Source organism: Petaurus breviceps, unplaced genomic scaffold, assembly GCF_028583685.1.
Source record: "Petaurus breviceps papuanus isolate PSGF00001 unplaced genomic scaffold, PetGlider_PUasm1.0 90895, whole genome shotgun sequence".
Taxonomy (NCBI): Eukaryota; Metazoa; Chordata; class Mammalia; order Diprotodontia; family Petauridae; genus Petaurus; species Petaurus breviceps.
The window spans coordinates 12,408,282-12,427,029 of record NW_027187372.1 but is presented as its reverse complement, the minus strand read 5'-3'; the positions used below and the strand labels follow the sequence as shown (position 1 = coordinate 12,427,029).

Sequence of the window (18,748 nt, the reverse complement as noted above, 5' to 3'; positions counted from 1 at the left end):
GGCTGATGGATTCTTTCTATTTCTTCTTTGCCCTCCAGTTTTAAGAGATATGGTTAGTTTTCTTTTTAAAATTTCTTGAAATATGATTTCCAGACTTTTTTTGGTGGGGGGGGGTTTACAACTTTCAGATAGTCAAATTATTCTTAAATTATCTCTCTTCTGTCATGTTTTCAGGTCAGTTGTTTTTACTATGAGATACCATACATTTTCTTTTTTTTTACTTTTTAAAAATTATTTTTCACTGTCTCCTAGAGGCATTAGCTTCTATTTGATCTATTCTAATTTTGGGGGAGTTTGTTGCTTGGTTAAGGTTTTTTGCCTCATGTCAAACTATTAATTTCCTTTTCTTCAATTTTTTTTCTTCCAGTATGCTAATTTCTTTTATATTTCCTCACTCTAGCATTCTTATTTCATTTATTAAAATTTTTTAAACTCTTAAAAAAATAAAAATCTCTTGCCTCTTTTCTTCCAGGAATACTAGTTGAACTTACATCCAAGCTGTGTTTTTCATTGAGTCTTTTTTAATAGATGTATTGCAATAAGTCTTTTCTTCTGGTTTTGTGTTATGTCCCTGATACTGCAATAGTTTTTTTTTTATGTTGGGGTTCTTTGTTTATTTACTTATTCTTATAGCCCACTTCCTGGCTTCAGAGTTCTAGGAAGGACGGGCTCTTGGCCCTTCTGATGAGAATGTCCTGCTATTCTTGCTGCTTTCTTGGAGTATTGAGTGTTGTGTTATTCCTGGTTCTCAGGGATAGGTCGTGCTTGGAACCTGAAATATTTAAACACACCCAGAGTGGTCCAATTGAGGAAAAAGTCTGATTTCTGCTCTCCTGGTCTGAGTTCTGCAAGTTCGTGACCTGACTTTTTGTTTGGGCAACACATCTGTAGGCTTTTCCCCATTTAAGTTCCAGCAAACTGCTGATGAACCCAAATATTATCAGACTGCTAGAAACCTGCTTTAGAGTGATAGATTTGTAGATTCCCCTTTGGTCTGAGATTTCTGCTCTTGTTATTCAGCTACATGCCTCAGACTATACTGAAAGCTGGAACTGACATTCCTCTTAGTTCCTTGGGTCAGAGCCATACAGCTGCTGCTTGCTTCTGAACTTCTTTCTTGCTCAGCTTACTGCCTAGGGGACCACAGCTGCTATTCACCCTGGGACACTATTCCTATGTCCAAATCCCTTCCACAGTTCTGGATCTGTGACCCAGATTGTTGGGGGTAAGCAACAGTCCTGCTACTGGGCACCTTTCCTTGTACCATGCCCAACTCTAAACTCCATTAGATGCACTTGAGATCTCTTCCTGCCCTGATGCCCAGCTTCTCTGGTAACTCCTCCCATTGTTCTTGCGTTGATTCTATTCTCAGTGCCCTCACTCTACTCTGAGTGTCTTCCTTTGTTGAACTTGACTAAAGAACAATGACTCAGTATGATTTTTTTTCTTGGATTTTATTTTATTTTCTATTTTTGCCTTTTGGAGGGCAATTGGGTTAACTTGCCCAAGGTTACAGGGCTAGTTTTTTTTGTGTGTGTATGTTAAGTATCTCAGGCTGGAACCGAACTTAGGTCCAGCGCTTTACTCACTGCACCATCTAGCCACCCTTTTCTTGAATTTTTGGATAAGGACTTGGGCTGGTATATTTTCTATATCTGTTTGGAGCAGTTGTGGTGTGGAGTGTGGCTACTTTCCATTATTCTGACATTTTGGTTTTATCTAGTTTTTCTTTCTTTTAAAAGATAATATTTAAATATTTAAAATATAATATTAATTATTTTATTTATAATTTAATTAATTATATTAAAATTTAATATATTAAATATTTAAAATATAATACTTTTATATATGATGAAATGTGCAATTTGAGGGCTAATTTAAGCTTTAATCTGTTATTAATGTATTTTTGGAAGTATACTTCATGTTACTTATTGAATGGATACAATTTCCCAAGTTGACTAATAATGTATATAAATATATAAAATGCATTTACTAAATTTTGGTAAAGTATTCTTTATCAGTTGTCTTGTTAGCATTTCTGCACTTAGGATCTCCTTTTCAGTTTTTGAAAATAGAATGCCTACATGCTCATAATTTCATACTTTATTTTCTCTTGCAATCAAATTTCTATAAAACATATAGCAAACAGTGCTGATTACATAAGTCACTAAATAAACGCTGATTGATTTATTAACTTATAAGGGATTAGCAATGTTAGTTTAATAATGTGACTTGTATTTGAGTATTAATGATGCATATTTATACAGTTTAATGTTGCTACAAACATTGGTACAGATCATAACCCACCTATGTTTTCTTATCCTGTGATTGTTCCTTGCCTTCCCATAGATCCAGGTTGTTTTATAAATCTTAATGAAAATATATGAATGGCAGTTATATTGTGGTTGTTATTATCTCTAGCTTTTTCACAAAAATCATGGATTTTGCAGTGACATGGGTAATTCATCTCTTTTTCTTTTATCTTAATGTGTGACTAGCAAAATATGTATCTTGGATGACATCTTTTATGTCAATTTTCACTTACAAATCACTCTGGACAACATACTGTAACCTACTGAAAACTACCATGTGTTTATGTCTGTTTATTTGCTTCTGTGTTAATATATAAAGTTTAATTCATAGTCTTGTTGATGTGCATATTATAATCCAAATGATGACCACTTAGATATATAGAAACCTGTGAGGGAGAAATAGAATGGGAAATCCATTAAGGCTAATAGTAATTATTTAATAAACATTTTAGCTATTACCACGTAGCTTCTGAAAGTTCCATGGATAGGAGATATTTTTTTTTTTTGCTATTGTTTAAATCCTGATATAAGAGAAGGGACAGAGACATAACAGGTCTCATAAGTTTAGTTACTTAAAAATGGGAATCCCTTTTTAAAAAGAAATATGTATTTCTAGTGATGTTATCTAAAAACTAAAATTAAGGGGTGAGAGAAAGTAATGTACTGGGAGAAGGACAAAGGGAGAGGTAGAATGGGGTAAATTATCTCACATAAAAGAGGAAAGAGAAAGCTTTTAAAATGGAGGGGAAGAAGGAGAAGATGAGAGGGAATGAGGGAACATTACTCTCATTGTATTTGGTTGAAGGAGGGAAATAACACAGTCAATTGGGTATGAAAATCTGTTTTACCCTACAGAAAAGTAGGGGGGAAGGGGATAAGAGAGGAGGGGGAATGATAGATGGGAGGACAAAAGGGAGGAGGGGGTAATAGGAAGCAAGCACTTTTGAGGAGGGACAGGGTTCAAGGAGAGAATAGACTAAATGGGGGGCAGGATAGGATGGAGGGAAATATAGTTAGTTTTTTCATAGTGTGACTGTTATGGAAGTGTTTGAGTGACTATAAAAGTATAACTTATGTTGAATTGCTTACCTTCTCAATGAGGGTGGGTGGGGAGGGAGGAAGGGGGAGAATGTGGAATTCAAAGTTTTAAAAACAACTGTTAAAAATTCTTTTTACAGACAACTGGGAAATAAGATATACAGGCAATGAGGTATAGAAATCCATCTTGCCCCACAGGAAAACAGAAGGGAAGGGTATGGGGGAGGGGGGAGGTTTGATAGAAGGGAAGGCAGATTGGGGGAAGAGGTAATCAGAATGCACGCTGTCTTGGGGTTCGGGGAAGGAAGAGATTGGAAGAAAATTTGGAACTCAAAATCTTGTGGAAGTGAATGTTGAAAACTAAAAATAAATAAAGAAAGAAATATGTATTTCCTTTGGTGAAGGGTAGATTCAGTCACAATAAGACATGGGTTTATGGTATTAATTATTTCATATAAATATAACCTCAAACTACTTGTCCATTGAGGCAGTCAACATAATTTTATCTATGGTAGGGGGTTCCCAGCCCTTCAGTTAATCACAAACTTATCACACTTTATCTTCAGGATCAGTTATAGTAAGTGAAACAATATTGTAAAACCCCAGATATAGTCATTTTGATGAGAGGTCAATAATGTTTAGGTTATTGTCTTAGGATATGATATACGTGAAAAGATTCAAGAGTGAGACATAATAGCATAAAACAAGGCCATTTTTTTTTCTTTTTCTAGGATTCATTGCTTTTTGCCTTAGCGTTTATCCAAAGTGCTACTTGTTCTTTTATGATTTTTCAAATGACAAAGCATATGTATTATAAGATTTATTTAAATTCCTATGTTTGATAAATTTCTCTGTTCCCTTTGGACTGTAATCCCTGATGTTTCTTTTACACTGATACTCCCCATTCAAAAAGCTCCACTCCTGATGATCATGAATCTCTTTTTCAAACTCCTCTAATAACCAAGTATATGTACATATGAATTTACACACATACTTGTATATGTATTTTTCTAGTGCTTAGCGCATAATAAGAGCTTAATATATAGTCTTCCATTCATCAGTTCACCCTATTTTTTTGAGTTGTCTTTACTATGATAGGATTTAAGAAAATCATAGTTGTCATAGAAGAAAGAAGAACATTATTTGTAATATTTAGGAATTATCTAATTCCATATAGCCTTGTTGTGGTAGTAGGATTTCAGGTGAAAGTACATTTACATGGTAGAACATTTTGTATAACTCATAAATGCTAATAAGAAATGACGAGAATTTGATCATGATTTATCATCTTCAATTGAAAAAAAGACTGATGGAAATTGGTTGTTCTAAAACTGTGAAACAGAAAGGCAATCCAGACTTCATGTAGTCCCTGAAATTCACTAGAAGCATTTAACCTCAGGAACTCATTCTTTAGTCAGTGACTAGATTATTAATTTATCATGAAAATGAAATCAGTTTTTATTATTAATTTGTTGAACACTTGTTGGTTCTTAAATTGATCTTTTATTTTTTTATGAGCCTTTTTATTTTTCATTGATGAATTCTGTATGTTTTGTCACTGATATTCAATATTTCCACCCCCAGTAGCCAATTTAGAAGAGGAAATTAACTATTTTTATTTATTTTAGTATCTAAAAAAATTATTTTTTCAGATTGTTTTTGTAGTTCTGTTTTCACAGGAACTCTTATCTTCCTTACCTTAAATGAATGGGCTTCTTACCAATGAAACAGTTACAAATTTCAGAAGCAATTTTCTTTTTTCTATGATGTGTGCTTCCTAATTATTTGTTATTTTTTAAAGGGAACAATTTCAGTACTTGTTTGTATAAAATGGAAGTACTGAATCACAGTTGGGTTTTTTTGCTTTTAGGATAGTTTTTATGCTTTTGTATATAAGACATGGCTTAATGTAAGTAAAATAGACTCTAAATTATTTTTTTAGTGTTTGCCTTTATCTCTCATATCATTTAACAGGGTAGTACTTGAGTGCATTATATCTGTTCTTTAAATTTTCTAAAATGAGGTTTCTCAACCATCTTTCAAAGATTGAGCTAGCTTTAACATTTCTGAAAGGTAAATATGTAATAATCACTTTCTTTTTTAAAATAAAAGTTACTTTCCTTTACTTTTATATTACCTCCATTTCTAAGCACTCCCTTCTCCCATTTACCCCAGAAACCTTTTCCTCTCAGGAAAGAGAAAGAGGGTGGGGGGGGGGGAAGAGGCAGGAGAGAGAGAGAGACAGAGAGACAGACAGACAGAGACACAGAGAGAGACAGAGAGAAACAGAGAGAGAGTGGGGAGGTAGAGGGGAAAACAGAGAGAACAGAAATTAACAGAATAAAATATTAAACTGTTCAGGAAAATTTATTATTGTATCACTTTCTTTTAAACAGCAATTTCTTAGGAGATGAAGACACTAAAAATTTTTAATTTTTTTGAGTTAATTGAAATCATTAAGAAAACAAAACAAAAAAGAATGAAAAAAACATTCTAATTTTGACACCTTTTAAATATACAAAAGGAAATTATTTTTTTCACATTTGCTCTTTTTTTTGCATACATAAACTACAAATTTTGCTAAGAAAATTAGTGGAGACATTGTGAGTGTGGTAAGAAGAACACTGGATTTGAAGTTAAAATGTAGTTTTTAATCCTGTTTTTAAATGTACTAATGTGTGACTTTGGTCATGTAATTTTCTTTTTTTTGGAGTTTAATGTATTTTAATAGCAAACTTACAGGAACAGCACAGAAGACAGACAACATTAAAAACATGTACTTGCATGTAGAACAACTCAGTTAGAAAAGTATAGTGAATGGATGGAATCTACCAGATGATAAAAATGCTACAAACACCATTTAGTTGCCGTCAATAAGAAATTTACTTTTTAAAAAAAATCCAAATGCTGGCATTGTCCAGAAAAATTTAACAGGTTTATTTATAATTGTTATGAAGTTGAATTTTTGAAACTTGTTCACGGAAACATTTTTTTGACCGCATTAATGCTTTATGTCCTCGCATTTATATTCAAAATTCACACACAAATGAAAATGGAAAAAACTTGCCAATACCTGATTCTGTCCCCTATTTCTCCATTCGCAATCATATACTTAGGTACCTTTTGACCCCGTGGGAAAAAAATATCTAACGTTCAGAACTACCAATAACAGGAAGAAGAGATTTTTTTTTTCTGTTTTGAGAATGAAGAATGTTTCCCATCATAGTGGAGTTTAAGCACGTTCTCCACGTATGCGTCGTGCTAGCTGGATATCTTTTGGCATGATTGTGACACGTTTTGCATGGATAGCACATAGGTTGGTGTCCTCACACAGGCCAACCAGATAGGCTTCACTTACCTCCTGCAAAGCACCAATTGCTGCACTCTGGAAGCGCAGATCTGTTTTGAAGTCCTGAGCAATTTCACGCACCTGACGCTGGAAGGGAAGTTTACGAATCAGAAGTTCGGTGGACTTCTGATAACGTCTGATTTCACGGACAGCCACAGTACCCGGCCTGTAGCGATGAGGTTTCTTGACCCCTCCAGTAGAGGGCGCACTCTTGCGAGCGGCTTTTGTAACGAGCTGCTTCCTGGGGGCTTTACCACTGGTGGATTTACGGGCAGTTTGCTTGGTACGAGCCATGTTCCCGAAAACTTCTCCTTATACACCCCCCCTTCTCTTTCGGCTTGGGCTTGGAGAGCGAGAGGTGGCCCTAGCGCTGGAGAGCTACGGCGGCGGCGGCTGCGAACACAGTTGAAAGATCTGGTCATGTAATTTGACTGGTCTGGGCCTCAGTTTCAATTTCATCTCTGAAATTGAAGGGTTAGACTTAATTTAACACCACCTCCTATTCTAAATACTCTGATCTATTCAGTGTAAAGACCTTATCATGGATGTGAAATTGAAGAGGAGGGAATCTATCATCAAATATAGGAATTCCAAAAGGATTTATGATTTGATTACTGTAGTGAATTCCTAGTGGAGACATTATCTCTAATGTAGATTAGATTTGTGACATTGTAAATGAGGCTTAGGGTGTTGCCTGAAGCTTATAAGAGTTTAACTGACTTGCCCAAGATCATGCAACTAATATGTATCAGGGCAGATCTTTCCAGACTTTTCTGGAACCTAAATCTGAACCGAGATATTTCTGACTCCAAGCCCAGCACTCTATCCAGTATATCATCAGTGACTAAGTGAAAACTGAAATTCTATCTGTATGTGTGTCAAAGGGGCATGGATAGTATATGTTTTCCATTAGTTGGTATGTTGTTTGGACCCCAGGCAATTTAAGAGTTCTTTAAGTTGCTTCCTTTGGCCCACTTCCATTTAGGGAGCTTGCAGGTTTGTTTTTTTTTTTAAGAAGTAAAGAAAGGTTTTGGAGTCGTGTTCCCATTTTACTTCCAACTACTAAAGGTATAGAATGGGCCAAGTTCTGAAGATTATTTCCTACTGAGCAATTCAGCAACTGGTTGGTGGGGGTGGGGCACACAATGATGATGTGGATGGGCTATCAAACTTTTCATTGCTTTAGTGCCTTCCATAATGTCTGCTCTCTCTCTTTCTCTACTGTTTTCTATGTTTAAAGAGATACATTTGATTCTTATAATTTTATAACTGCAAACATTATCCTTCCTCTAAGGTTTGCAAATGAATTATTATTTTTTTGCTATAGGATATATGTGTTCATTATGCATCTCTATCAATAATTAAGGCCTTTTCCCTCTCTTATTATTTGTATATTGGAAGGTTATTCCTCCTCCTCTGTGGAATCTGAGTTAGCATCCATATTTCGAGTTCTAATATGGGAGCAGGAACATAAGAACAACCCAAGGTCAAGTTCTCTTCCTTCAAAATCCAGCTTACTTGCCATCTCTGTTTAAACTTTTATAATAGTCCCTCTCTTTAACTTCTCCTGGGCATTCAGTCTAGACTAAATTTTATTATAGTTATTTGTGTAGGCTTTATCTTTTTTGCTATGTGGTATGCCCCTTGAGGTTACACTATTCTTATTTTTTTTAAATCTCTGTGAAGCCCCTGCTCTAGAGATAATTTTCTAAACTTCATTGGCACTGGCAGGTAAGATTTACAGAGTAAAATGAGCTATATCCCCACTCCAAGTTTTAGGGGATTCTGAAGAGTTGGGGATGGTTTTCTAGTACTGTAGCTTAAGAGTCCCAACCCATAAGCTTTCTTTCATGATTATCAGTCACCCATACTTAATTAGCTTTTAGCAAGGCATATTTTTAAGGTGGTATAGTAAAAATCATTAGTTTAAAAAATCCTCCAAAATGTTGTGATATATTTTTGTAGAAATATATATTGATTCCAGGGAAAAGTGGCCTTAAACTTAAGAGTACATATGGAAAGATTATAATTCATAGTCCAACTTTGTGAGGCTCCTTGTACAGTATCGAAGCTACCTTTCCCCAGCTTCAGTTTGTCTTTATCTCTGACTATAGTCACAGTTCTCAACTTTTCCAGGGTCAGTATTAGGATGATGATTGGAAGTCCCAAATCCTCCAACCCTTCAAAGGTCAAAAGATCATTCTCAGTCAAGGGTGATGGGTAGGAGATAGAGATGTTCTTTTACTTTTCCTTTCCCTTTCTTCTTTCCTCACCTAAACATTCCCTCTTAGGAACTTGGTGGGGGCTGTCACCACTAATCTCTAGCCACTTTGGATGAGTGTTACAAAAAGGCTTTCTACTTTTAAATGGAAAACTCATAAGTCATTACTGAATTTCTTCTATCACTCCAAATACATCTCCTGTGCAATATCACACATTTCATCCAATGGTTTTCAAAGATTTTTGGAACCCAGTTTAATGTCCTTTATTGATTATTTTAATAGAGATGTTCTCACCTGACTAAAGCAGGTTATTTTAAGTGGAGTAATTGAGTCATTAAAGTCCAGGCTTTGTTTACACCTAATTCATTACATCTGATTCATTCACTTTACCAGTGGACATAGTGCCCTCTCCCCAACCCTAACAATTTTATCCAAAGCACCCATCATGATTTGTTGCATATTAACTCTCTATATTGTTAAGAAAATACAGAAAATTGTAAAGTCTGTAAATAACTAAAATGAAATTTATTCTAAGGACCTAAGTCCTAGCAAATAGTGGTATAATATCCAAGTATTATACTATTTTATAACTATCAATTTAGCCAGACATTTATTTATTAAATTACCTCATAATGACTGCAAAATGTAGCTTCTAAAATCTGTGTTTATGGTCAAAGGAGCAATTTTCTTTCTGTAAACCTTCTTAATTACTACTAAAGTATTACAACCTAGAACTTAGTTATTTAATGTAGATATTTGGGTATAGTAATACCATCATTTAAATATCCAATACATACAATTTGTCTTCTAAAGGAATTTATTAGGAATACTTTCTCTCTCAATAGTTTAAAATGCTGCTATTCTTTCTCTCCTGATTGTCTCTTTTTTACTTCATTGTTTACTGTCGCTTTTTTTTAGTAATATCTCTCTCTCTCTCTCTCTCTCTCTCTCTCTCTCTTCCTGCTTCCTCCCATATCTGCTGTTTTCAGTCTTTTAGCCTTTTTTTTTTTTTTTGTTACTTCTTCAGGCTTAGATAAACCAAACAAAGCACTCAGTTACAGGTTGATAAGAAACTGCTTGCTATTAAGAGAAAGCCTCATGGCTAATATGTTTTCTAAAAGTTCTGATAGTAATTATTTTTAAAATAAGAGAAAAGAAAGATGACCAGGAGGCAGATTCATTGTTTTCAAATTGATGTTTTTCATCCATTTTATAGGTAATAAGTGATTTCAAACAAGGAGAGATTAGATAGTTTTATGAACTGCTGGAGAACAAAAATATATCTTAAAAACCTATACAAAAGTAAGATTTTCCCCCTACTTTTCAGTTGGTCAAAAAAATAGGGAGCAAAATGATGATTCACAGGGGGAGTCAGTTACTGTGTTAATAGTTCTGCTTTTTCATACATCTGACTGCAATGCTGAATTGGCATGATTTTTCATTCTTTCAATTTTCTTTTTTTGATTTTTTTTTACTTTTTTTTACTTTTGAATTTCATGCCTAGAGAAAAAAAGTGTTAATTCATGAATATTTGTGATATATATATTTGGATTTGAAAAACTAATATAGGTGTACAATGGTCTGGTCTTTCAATGCAGTGTCCTGCTCTAGGTACATTCTGCTACTCAGTAACCCACCCAGATGTATTCTGAAGTCTTTCAGAAACTTCTATGTTCCATACTTGTTCAACTGGTCCTTCCTAGCCAATTCTTGGCACCTTTCTTCCTTGCCTATTAGAGAAAGAAATCAATCATAATTATCTCATTGAGAATTAACACCCCGTCCTTCCATCCTCCTACCATAAAATTAATAGGTCTCACTCTTAAAATCTGTTGTCCAAGAGGCTTGTCTGTAATACTTCAGGGGTTTTGTATAATAGGCAGATTCCCTCAAGGGGTTCACATTCTAATGTGAGATACAACATGAAACAAAACAAAATAAAACTTTGTACTAACTATATATATATATGTATATATATATATATAGTTATATACATATATGTATGTATGTACGATAAAACCGTTCTTAGAGGGAAGTCCTCACAGTGGCCTTAAGAAGGAACCTGAAAGATTTTTTGTAGAAGGTGGTATTTTAGATGAGTCTTGAAGGAAGTCAGAGAAGCCAGGAGGCAGAGATGAGGAAGGAGAACATTGTAGTCATGTAGGGGATGGCCAGTGAAAATGCAGGAAGTCAGATGAAATGTCTTCTGTGAAGGACATCAAGGATAGTGCCAATGGAATCATAGAATTTTTGAAAGGGATTACTTAATTTTTTTTAATAATATATAATGTGCTTTATAGATATAAAGTATTATTCTGACAACCACTTTTTCCTAGAAAACATATTTTTAAAAAAGTAAGTAGAATTAAACATAATTAAAAACACACTTATACAATGGTTTCTTCACAATTTTTAAAATGGTTCTACTTCCATATGTAATTTTGTCACTTAAGGCTAATTCATTTTTATCACTTCAAGACTGGGTCTCCAAGTTTCATATATAGTTTATTGCTTTAGAATAATAAAAATTTCAAAAACCTTAACACTTGGCTAATTCCATTTATACCTGAGGTTTGGATTACTGGTACCACATTCCTAACATGTGGCTATCTGTCTCTTGCTAAGTATCTTAAGTAACCCACACAGTGCCTTGCATAGAGTAGGCATTTAATGAATGTTAAATTTGGGAATGAAGTTGTCTCATTTTTAGACTGCTCTTCTAAGGAAGTCCTTTTTTATAGTGACCTAAAACCTCTCTCCCTGTAAATTTCATCCATGGTTCCTAGTCTTATAAGGTTGGGCAGAATCAGTCCAATTCCTTTTCCACCTATCAGTCTTTCCAGTACTTGACAATTATAAACCTGTCAGTCTTAAGTCAGTTTTTTTTTCCCCTAGAGGCTAAATTTTCCCTTCGATGCCCTTCAGGTCTCCCAACATTACCATACACTTGCCCTACTCCCTGCACACCTCCTAGTGTTCCCAGTTAGTCTGTCAAAAATTGTTTTCTGCTCAAAATAACCTAAATATCTCTGAAGAAGAGTTTGTTTTAGGCTAACCTCTCTCCATTATTAGCAGTTTTAAAGGAGTGTACCTATTCTATTTCTTAAATTATTTAAGCTTTATTTAATATAGATATACCATGCCTGGCAATATGTTCACTGATACTGAGTGATTGAAATCTAAATTTACATTGAATCTTAAGAAATTTTGCCCTTTAAAAACCTCCACAATTAGAATTTACAACTGTTAAAACAAAAAGTGAGTCATGCTGTTAAAATAATTAAATGTCTTTGCAAACAGCCATGGGCATACTTCTGTTATAAATATTTATTTGCATAAAGTTTCTTCTTTGGTCTATGATATTTATCTTGAAAACCTAGGACTGTAGAAATGAATAACTTTGACACTATCAACAGAAACTTTGTTTTAAAAACATGAGCATGTATGATTTTTTTCTTTGAAGAAATAAATCAAATTATACATCAATATTCTATCATCCATGTTACTACTCTAGTACAGGCCCTCGTTATAATATGACTGCACAATGCAAGAGCTTCCCAACTGTTCTTCCCAAACCAAACTTATATGTTGAGACAGAAAAAAATAAATAAGATTATTATATAGCACATCCTATTTTTAGTAGTGAACTTTTTGTCTTATGGCTTTCATTTAAAAGAACTATAGAGGTTAACAGAATATACTGTAATACAATTACTTCAAAATTACTATTGAGATGTTTCATCACTAGTTAACACTGACTTGTAATAAAGAGATGTGCTGTATATGCTACAAAAGAATTCGGTTTTGTTATTGTGAAAATTGACAACTCAATGGAGACAAAGGTAAAATGTGACTGTTCACTAACTTATTAATATGAGTTAATGTGAAATTTCGTGACTTAAATAAGATTTTATAAATAGAATGGTATAGCCCTCAAAATTAGGAAACCTGAGTTCTAGTCTCAGCTGTCCCATTCACTCACTAGATGACCTTAGGTAAAACTTTATTCATTGAAATTAATAATAACTCATGTATTTTATAGCATCATATACATGTACATATCTATAGAGAGATAGTCTTTATAATGTATCTTCATGAGGAACATCTAATTTAACTTCACTACACCCTTGTGATGAAAGTATTACAAGTATAATTCCCTTTTTTGAGAACAAGGATAATCATATGCAGAGAGGTTGTTACTTAAACAGTGAATATATGTTAGAGGTTGGAGATCTACTCATCCTAATGTTTGTCACATGACACTTCCTTGCCTCAGAGTGAATTCTGTAAATTTCAGGTTCTTTATCTGTTGTATGAGTTGGCTTGGATGACTTCTAAAAATCCCTTCAGCTTTGTTGTCCAATGAAAGCAAATGTTTCAATGGGTATTTTTTTTTTATGACAGACATTAACTTATCCTGTTGTGTTTTTCCCCCTTAGACTCAGAAGTATACTTTTGCTTGTCATGAAAACAAAAAGAGTGAGTTTTAGGGGATGCTTTTCTTCAAAAATTTCCTTTTTTATTTAGTATTGTTGAATTTAGTAATTCACTGTTACATTCTGGCCATACTGTGTTCTGGACAAATAGCAAGTTCCTTTCATTTGTCCTCTCTCTATTATCTCCTCCCCAATAAGGAGGAGAAGGAGTAAGCAGGTTTGCATCTGTGTCTGTTTGTCTAGACTACTTAGGATTGGTATATTCAAAAAATGCCTAGGATCTCTTTTGTGCATTTGTAAAAAACTTCAATCCCTTTGCCAGGCTGACTATAAAATGCCCATGGCCATTGCTGCTGCTGAGACCTAGCCTGCAATTCTAGACATAGATAGGATAGTCAGAAACTACTTTGTCATTCAGAGTTAAAAAAAAAAATAGCTGAAAAATTGGGTGGTTGGTAGAGCTGACTAAAACAGTTATCCTTGCATCCTTTCCCTGTTTATTTTATATGAGTTGCATATTATCAATTTACTTGTCTTGCTATGCTTCCCTGTGATCTTCCTATTCATCATTTCTTTTAATACAATAATATTCCACATAGATAACTATAATGCAGAAGAATGTTTTGAGTTTCAAGGGATTCCAGAGGGGAAATATTATTGTGTGTGTGTGTGTGTGTGTGTGTGTGTGTGTGTGAAAATAGGATGGTTTATGGAGAGTGGTTTTGAAGAGAAATTTCATGGTTAGAAATTTTTGAAGAGGGTAAGGAAGGAACCTACAGGAATAGGAACAGAGGGAACAAAGACATAGAGTTGGCAAAGGGAAAATTATGACTGGACGACAGCAAGTAGCTTTGTGTAGATAGAGAACAGGGAACATGAATGGAATTAATCAGAGAGAAGATAGGAAAGGTAAGATGGTGTCAGATTATGGAAAGCAAATGAGTCACTGAAGACTTTTGAGCATAGTACAATATGACCAGATTTATTATGCACAGGGAAGATTAGCCTAGAAGTAGGGGAAAGGATGTGTTGGAAGGGAGGATAATGGAATTGGGAAGACCAGTAAGGAGGCTCTTAGAAGAGTCCAGTCAGGGGCAGCTGTAATGGGAATGCAGATTTGGAAGATCTTCCCTGCCCCTAGGCTAAAGTACACCTGAAGCCTGGGGTGGGAGGCTTGTTTTTCAGTAGATACTTCTTGATTGGCCAGTGAGTCAATAAGGTTGTTACATTTTCTCTGCCTGGTGAAGGCTATTTAAGCTCCCTGTTCTCTATCTACACAAAGAGCTCACTTTGAGAAGTGTAGTGATGTGATGAAACTATGGGCTAGCCGTTGTCCGGAGCCCGGCTTTGAAAAACCCAGATGTTGACTGGGTATGGATGTAATGGTTGGACAGTTTGGAGATCTGTCTACTTGATCAGTTTCTGTCTTGATAATTCTGCCTGTATATTTTGAAGTTGGGGTGCTGACCTTTTTCCCCTGAATAAGGTAAACGATATATGTCTGACTGATTAAAGTAAGCTTGTTAACCCATTTTGAGTTGCTTTCCTTTAACAACGCAGATCTAAGAACCTGTATTGGCAGCAAACCCTGAGGACGCGCTTGGGGTGCTTGCTGCTACAGCAGCTTGGTGGCACAGTGAATAGAGCACTGGCCCTGGAGTCAGGAGAACCTGGGTTTGGATCTGGCCTCAGACACTTAACACAAAAACTAGCTGTGTGACCTTGGGCAAGTCACTTAACCTCAATTGCCCTCCAAAAAGCAAAAAAATAAAGAAGAGTCCAATCAAATTATAACAAAGGCCTGCCAAAGGGTACTGACATTGGTGATAGATAAGAGATCAATGCAATAAATATTTTAGAAACATAATCAACAGGACTTGATAATCTGTATGTGAGAAGTTGTTTTTCTGTTTTCTCTCTGTTATCTATTCCTATTGTATCATTTGTTAAACTATCAATAACCATTTATTAAGCAGTAATTATGTGTCAGTCACTATACTAGCTGTTAGAGATATAAATACAAAAAGGAAGCAATTCTTGCCCTCAAGGAGCTTAAATTAACCCAGGGAATACAATACATTCCCAGAATAAGTGTATGCAAAATAAATAGTTATTTAGAGGGGAACAGAAAATGATCTGAGCATTGAGGGGGAACTACGATTTCAAAGAGATACAAGGAAGAAAGGAGAGCATTGTGGGGGCGGGGGGGAATCTTTGGGAAGGCACTGAAATAGAAGATGGAATGTTACATATGCGAACAGCAAGATCAGTGTGGACCATCCACAATCAACTTTCCAAGCAATAACCATGTCATTTACAAGAGGAGTTTTACCTAAACTCTTCACCAGTCTCTGTTCATTCTCTGCAGTTGCACCATGGTTCATGAATTTTCTTACATGAGTGTATTTTAAAATATAATACTATTCGTCTGCTAGTCCTAGACATGGGAGAAGAAATCATTGATAGTCTTAAGGTCTTCAGTTGTCCTGCCTGTAACCTTGTATTCCTTAGTACTGCTTTACAGGCTCATCTTATCCGTAGGATTTTTGCCCATTTGAACCAATAGAAGCGGCTACTAGTTATAATTTCTGACAAATCTTGGGGGGTTCTGTCATATCCTGACTACATGTTTTGAGACTACAGAAAGCCAGATTTCTCTACTATGAAGGGAATAGGATAGGCATAAATAACACTACAATTTTGAGCATGGCAGACTCTGACATAATAATCTTTATTATAATTTACACATTTTTTAAAAAATAAAGCAGGTAGGAGCTTTATTGGACAATAATTGTTATTCCTAAAGTTCACATGGAAGATACTATAGAAGTACTAAGATAAATTGTTTTTTGTTTAATAGAAATAATATTGGCAAGATATTATTGGATCTAATTTGCTTTTGCATTAATGGAAATACAGCTAGATGACATGGGATCCTCTAGTATTAAGGAATGTTAATGTGTGTGTTTATACACATACACACCTATATGTATGTACATGTATACATACATGCATACACATACATAATACACACATACACACATATATTTTGATGAGGCAATTGGGGTTAAGTGACTTGCCTAGGATCACACTACTAGTAAGGGTTAAGTGTCTGAAAGCTGTATTTGAACTCCAGTCCTCCTGACTCCATGGCCAGTGCTTTATCCAGTAGCTGCCCCTATTAATGTGTATTTTAACTCTTACAATACACATAGTGGTATATCAGATAACATGCTGGATATGCAGTTAGGAAGAACTAAGTTAGTATCTAAGACCTCAGTTTACATCCAGACTCACATATTTAATAAATGTTTGACCCCGAGCAAGCAAATGAGCCTCTTTCATCTTCTTCATTTGTAAAATGGGTACAATAACAGTACCTACCTCACAGGGTTATTGTGAAGATCAAAGGAAATAATACCAAAAAGCAATTTTTAAATTTTAAAGTGATATATAAGTGTCAGTTATTATTATTATTATTACTATCAGCATAGAAAAGAGTCATAATGTCCTTTATTAACACCAAATTCTCTATGTTTATTTCTTTTGCAACAAAAAATTGAAAAGATCATGTAGTTTATTTTTTAAATGAAGTTAATATTTCCATTTTCTGTTTTTATGAAAAATTTCATCTTTTTTGAAATCAAAAGATATGTAATAAAAACAGAATTTTATGTTGATTCAGACTTTATAGTTTACAGGTCTCTTGTCTTTGTGTTCACTCCTTCCAGATTTAGTTTCTTGGTATGATTTCATTTTCAAATATTTTACATAGTCCTCAAGAATCTTAAATAGCATTTTAAAATTAGTCTAGACAACTAGCCATCTTGCGGTGAAAAAAACTGAGTTTGGGTTGTGATACATAGCTTACATTTTTGTCTTCCACTAAAGCTAATGTTAGGGAGATAGCATAGCTAGGCAAAAATTCTGGGTTGAGGTAAAGAATCTTGATTTTAAAAATCCTGGCTCAGCTATTGAGTAAGACCCACATCAGGGCAGATGAAATTCAGGGAACTGTCTACAGAGATGTTTCTTGGCTACTATTGCTACCTGTGTGACCTTTCCAAGTACCCTAATCAAATGGGCTTTGGTCATCATTAAGGTCCCCTCTATTTCTTAATCTCAGGAAAATTTATAAATTGTTTGAGGAATAAATTAAAAATTTCAAAACAAAGCCATTTGCTTTGCTTCTGAAACATAGGTCATCTAAAAGCAGTCCTTAAATTCAGCTTGAATTTAGTAGAGCTCATTAAACATTAAACTAAGTATTTACATCCTTCCCCTATCCTCTTTCTTATTCCTTTAATTATTGATATCTTAGGCATTAAAAGTTATTATGAATATAAACCATGCAATTGATAATATTTTTTTAAAGTATAGACTTTATAAAAGCTTGTTTCCATTCATGTGTTTCAGAAAGAAATAGAACATTTATTAAAAGTTTACTATGTAGGGGCGGCCAGGTGGCCCAGCGAGTAAGAGCACTGGTTCCAGTGTCAAGATGACCTGGATCAAATCTGGGCTCAGATACTCAGCACCACACCCAGAAATAACTGGTCGTGTAACCTTGAGCAAGTTACTTAACCCTGATTGCTTAAAAATAAAAGTTTACTATGTAAACATATTGGTACCTCAGTGGATAGAGCACTGGGCTTAGTCTGGAAGTCAGGAAAACTTGAATTTGAATCTGATATAACCACATACTTGAAGTTGTGTGACCATGGGCAAGTCACTTACCCTCTGATGCAGTATTTTTATTTTATTTTATTCTTTATGTTTTAAATTGCAAACCTCATTAGAAATAGGGACTGGATTTGTGATTTCATTGGTGAAGTAAATTTCACCTACCAATGTGCAGGTTGACACTTTCTCTCCTGATAAGTTGAAAAGATTGAAGAGAGTTGAGTTGAATATGGATAAGTTAAGCGCTGGTATGTGCCAGTCAGAACTTGAACCTAGGTGCTTCTGAGCCACCTTCTTATCCATAATGCCACACTGTTCTTTACAAATCCCATTAAGGGAAAATTATACTTAAAATTCTAAAACATGTAATAAAACTGTTTTATTACTTTTTAACAATTGATTTTTGGAATGTCTGAAATTAGAGGGCAGTTTATTAGGGTTAAGAAACATCTTTGTTGACAATTCCCTGAATTTCTCCTGCCTTAATTAGAACCTTACTACTACAATCTGTTCCTTATCTCAACAACATCCTATACTAGTCTTTTATTCTCTGTGTTCTCTTCTTATGTGATATTTACCAGGTTGCCTTCTCCAGTGGTTCTTAACCTGAATCAGTCTTAAACCTTACCAGTGAATTATTTTGACAATCCATTTCTTGGCTAAATGTCATAGAGTGCTCTCTCTCTCTCTCTCTCTCTCTCTCTCTCT

General features: G+C 34.7%; 2 protein-coding genes across 6 annotated transcripts in view; one reads left to right on the top strand and one right to left on the bottom strand.

Moving 5' to 3' along the window:
- The window catches only part of BRINP3 (BMP/retinoic acid inducible neural specific 3), a 515,429-nt gene that overhangs the window by 30,620 nt on the left and 466,061 nt on the right, over positions 1-18,748 (top strand). The gene's annotated exons all lie outside the window — the stretch shown is intronic.
- On the bottom strand, positions 6,047-7,108 carry LOC138151018 (histone H3.3A-like). 3 transcript variants are annotated; one of them, XM_069074442.1, is made up of 2 exons: positions 6,709-7,108; positions 6,047-6,675 (listed from the first exon to the last, which is right to left on the bottom strand). In XM_069074442.1, exons 1-2 carry the CDS (start codon positions 6,991-6,993, stop codon positions 6,583-6,585), a joined length of 378 nt encoding a protein of 125 aa, XP_068930543.1. In that variant the 5' UTR covers positions 6,994-7,108; the 3' UTR covers positions 6,047-6,582. The 3 variants fall into 3 exon arrangements, with proteins under 3 accessions (XP_068930543.1, XP_068930544.1, XP_068930542.1); XM_069074443.1 differs by having other exon boundaries at positions 6,047-6,780; positions 6,850-7,108; XM_069074441.1 differs by having other exon boundaries at positions 6,047-7,108.

Coding starts and splice junctions, on each gene's coding strand:
- LOC138151018 (XM_069074441.1), bottom strand. CDS start 6,993: ATGGCTCGTACCAAGCAAACTGCCCGTAAATCCACCAGTGGTAAAGCC.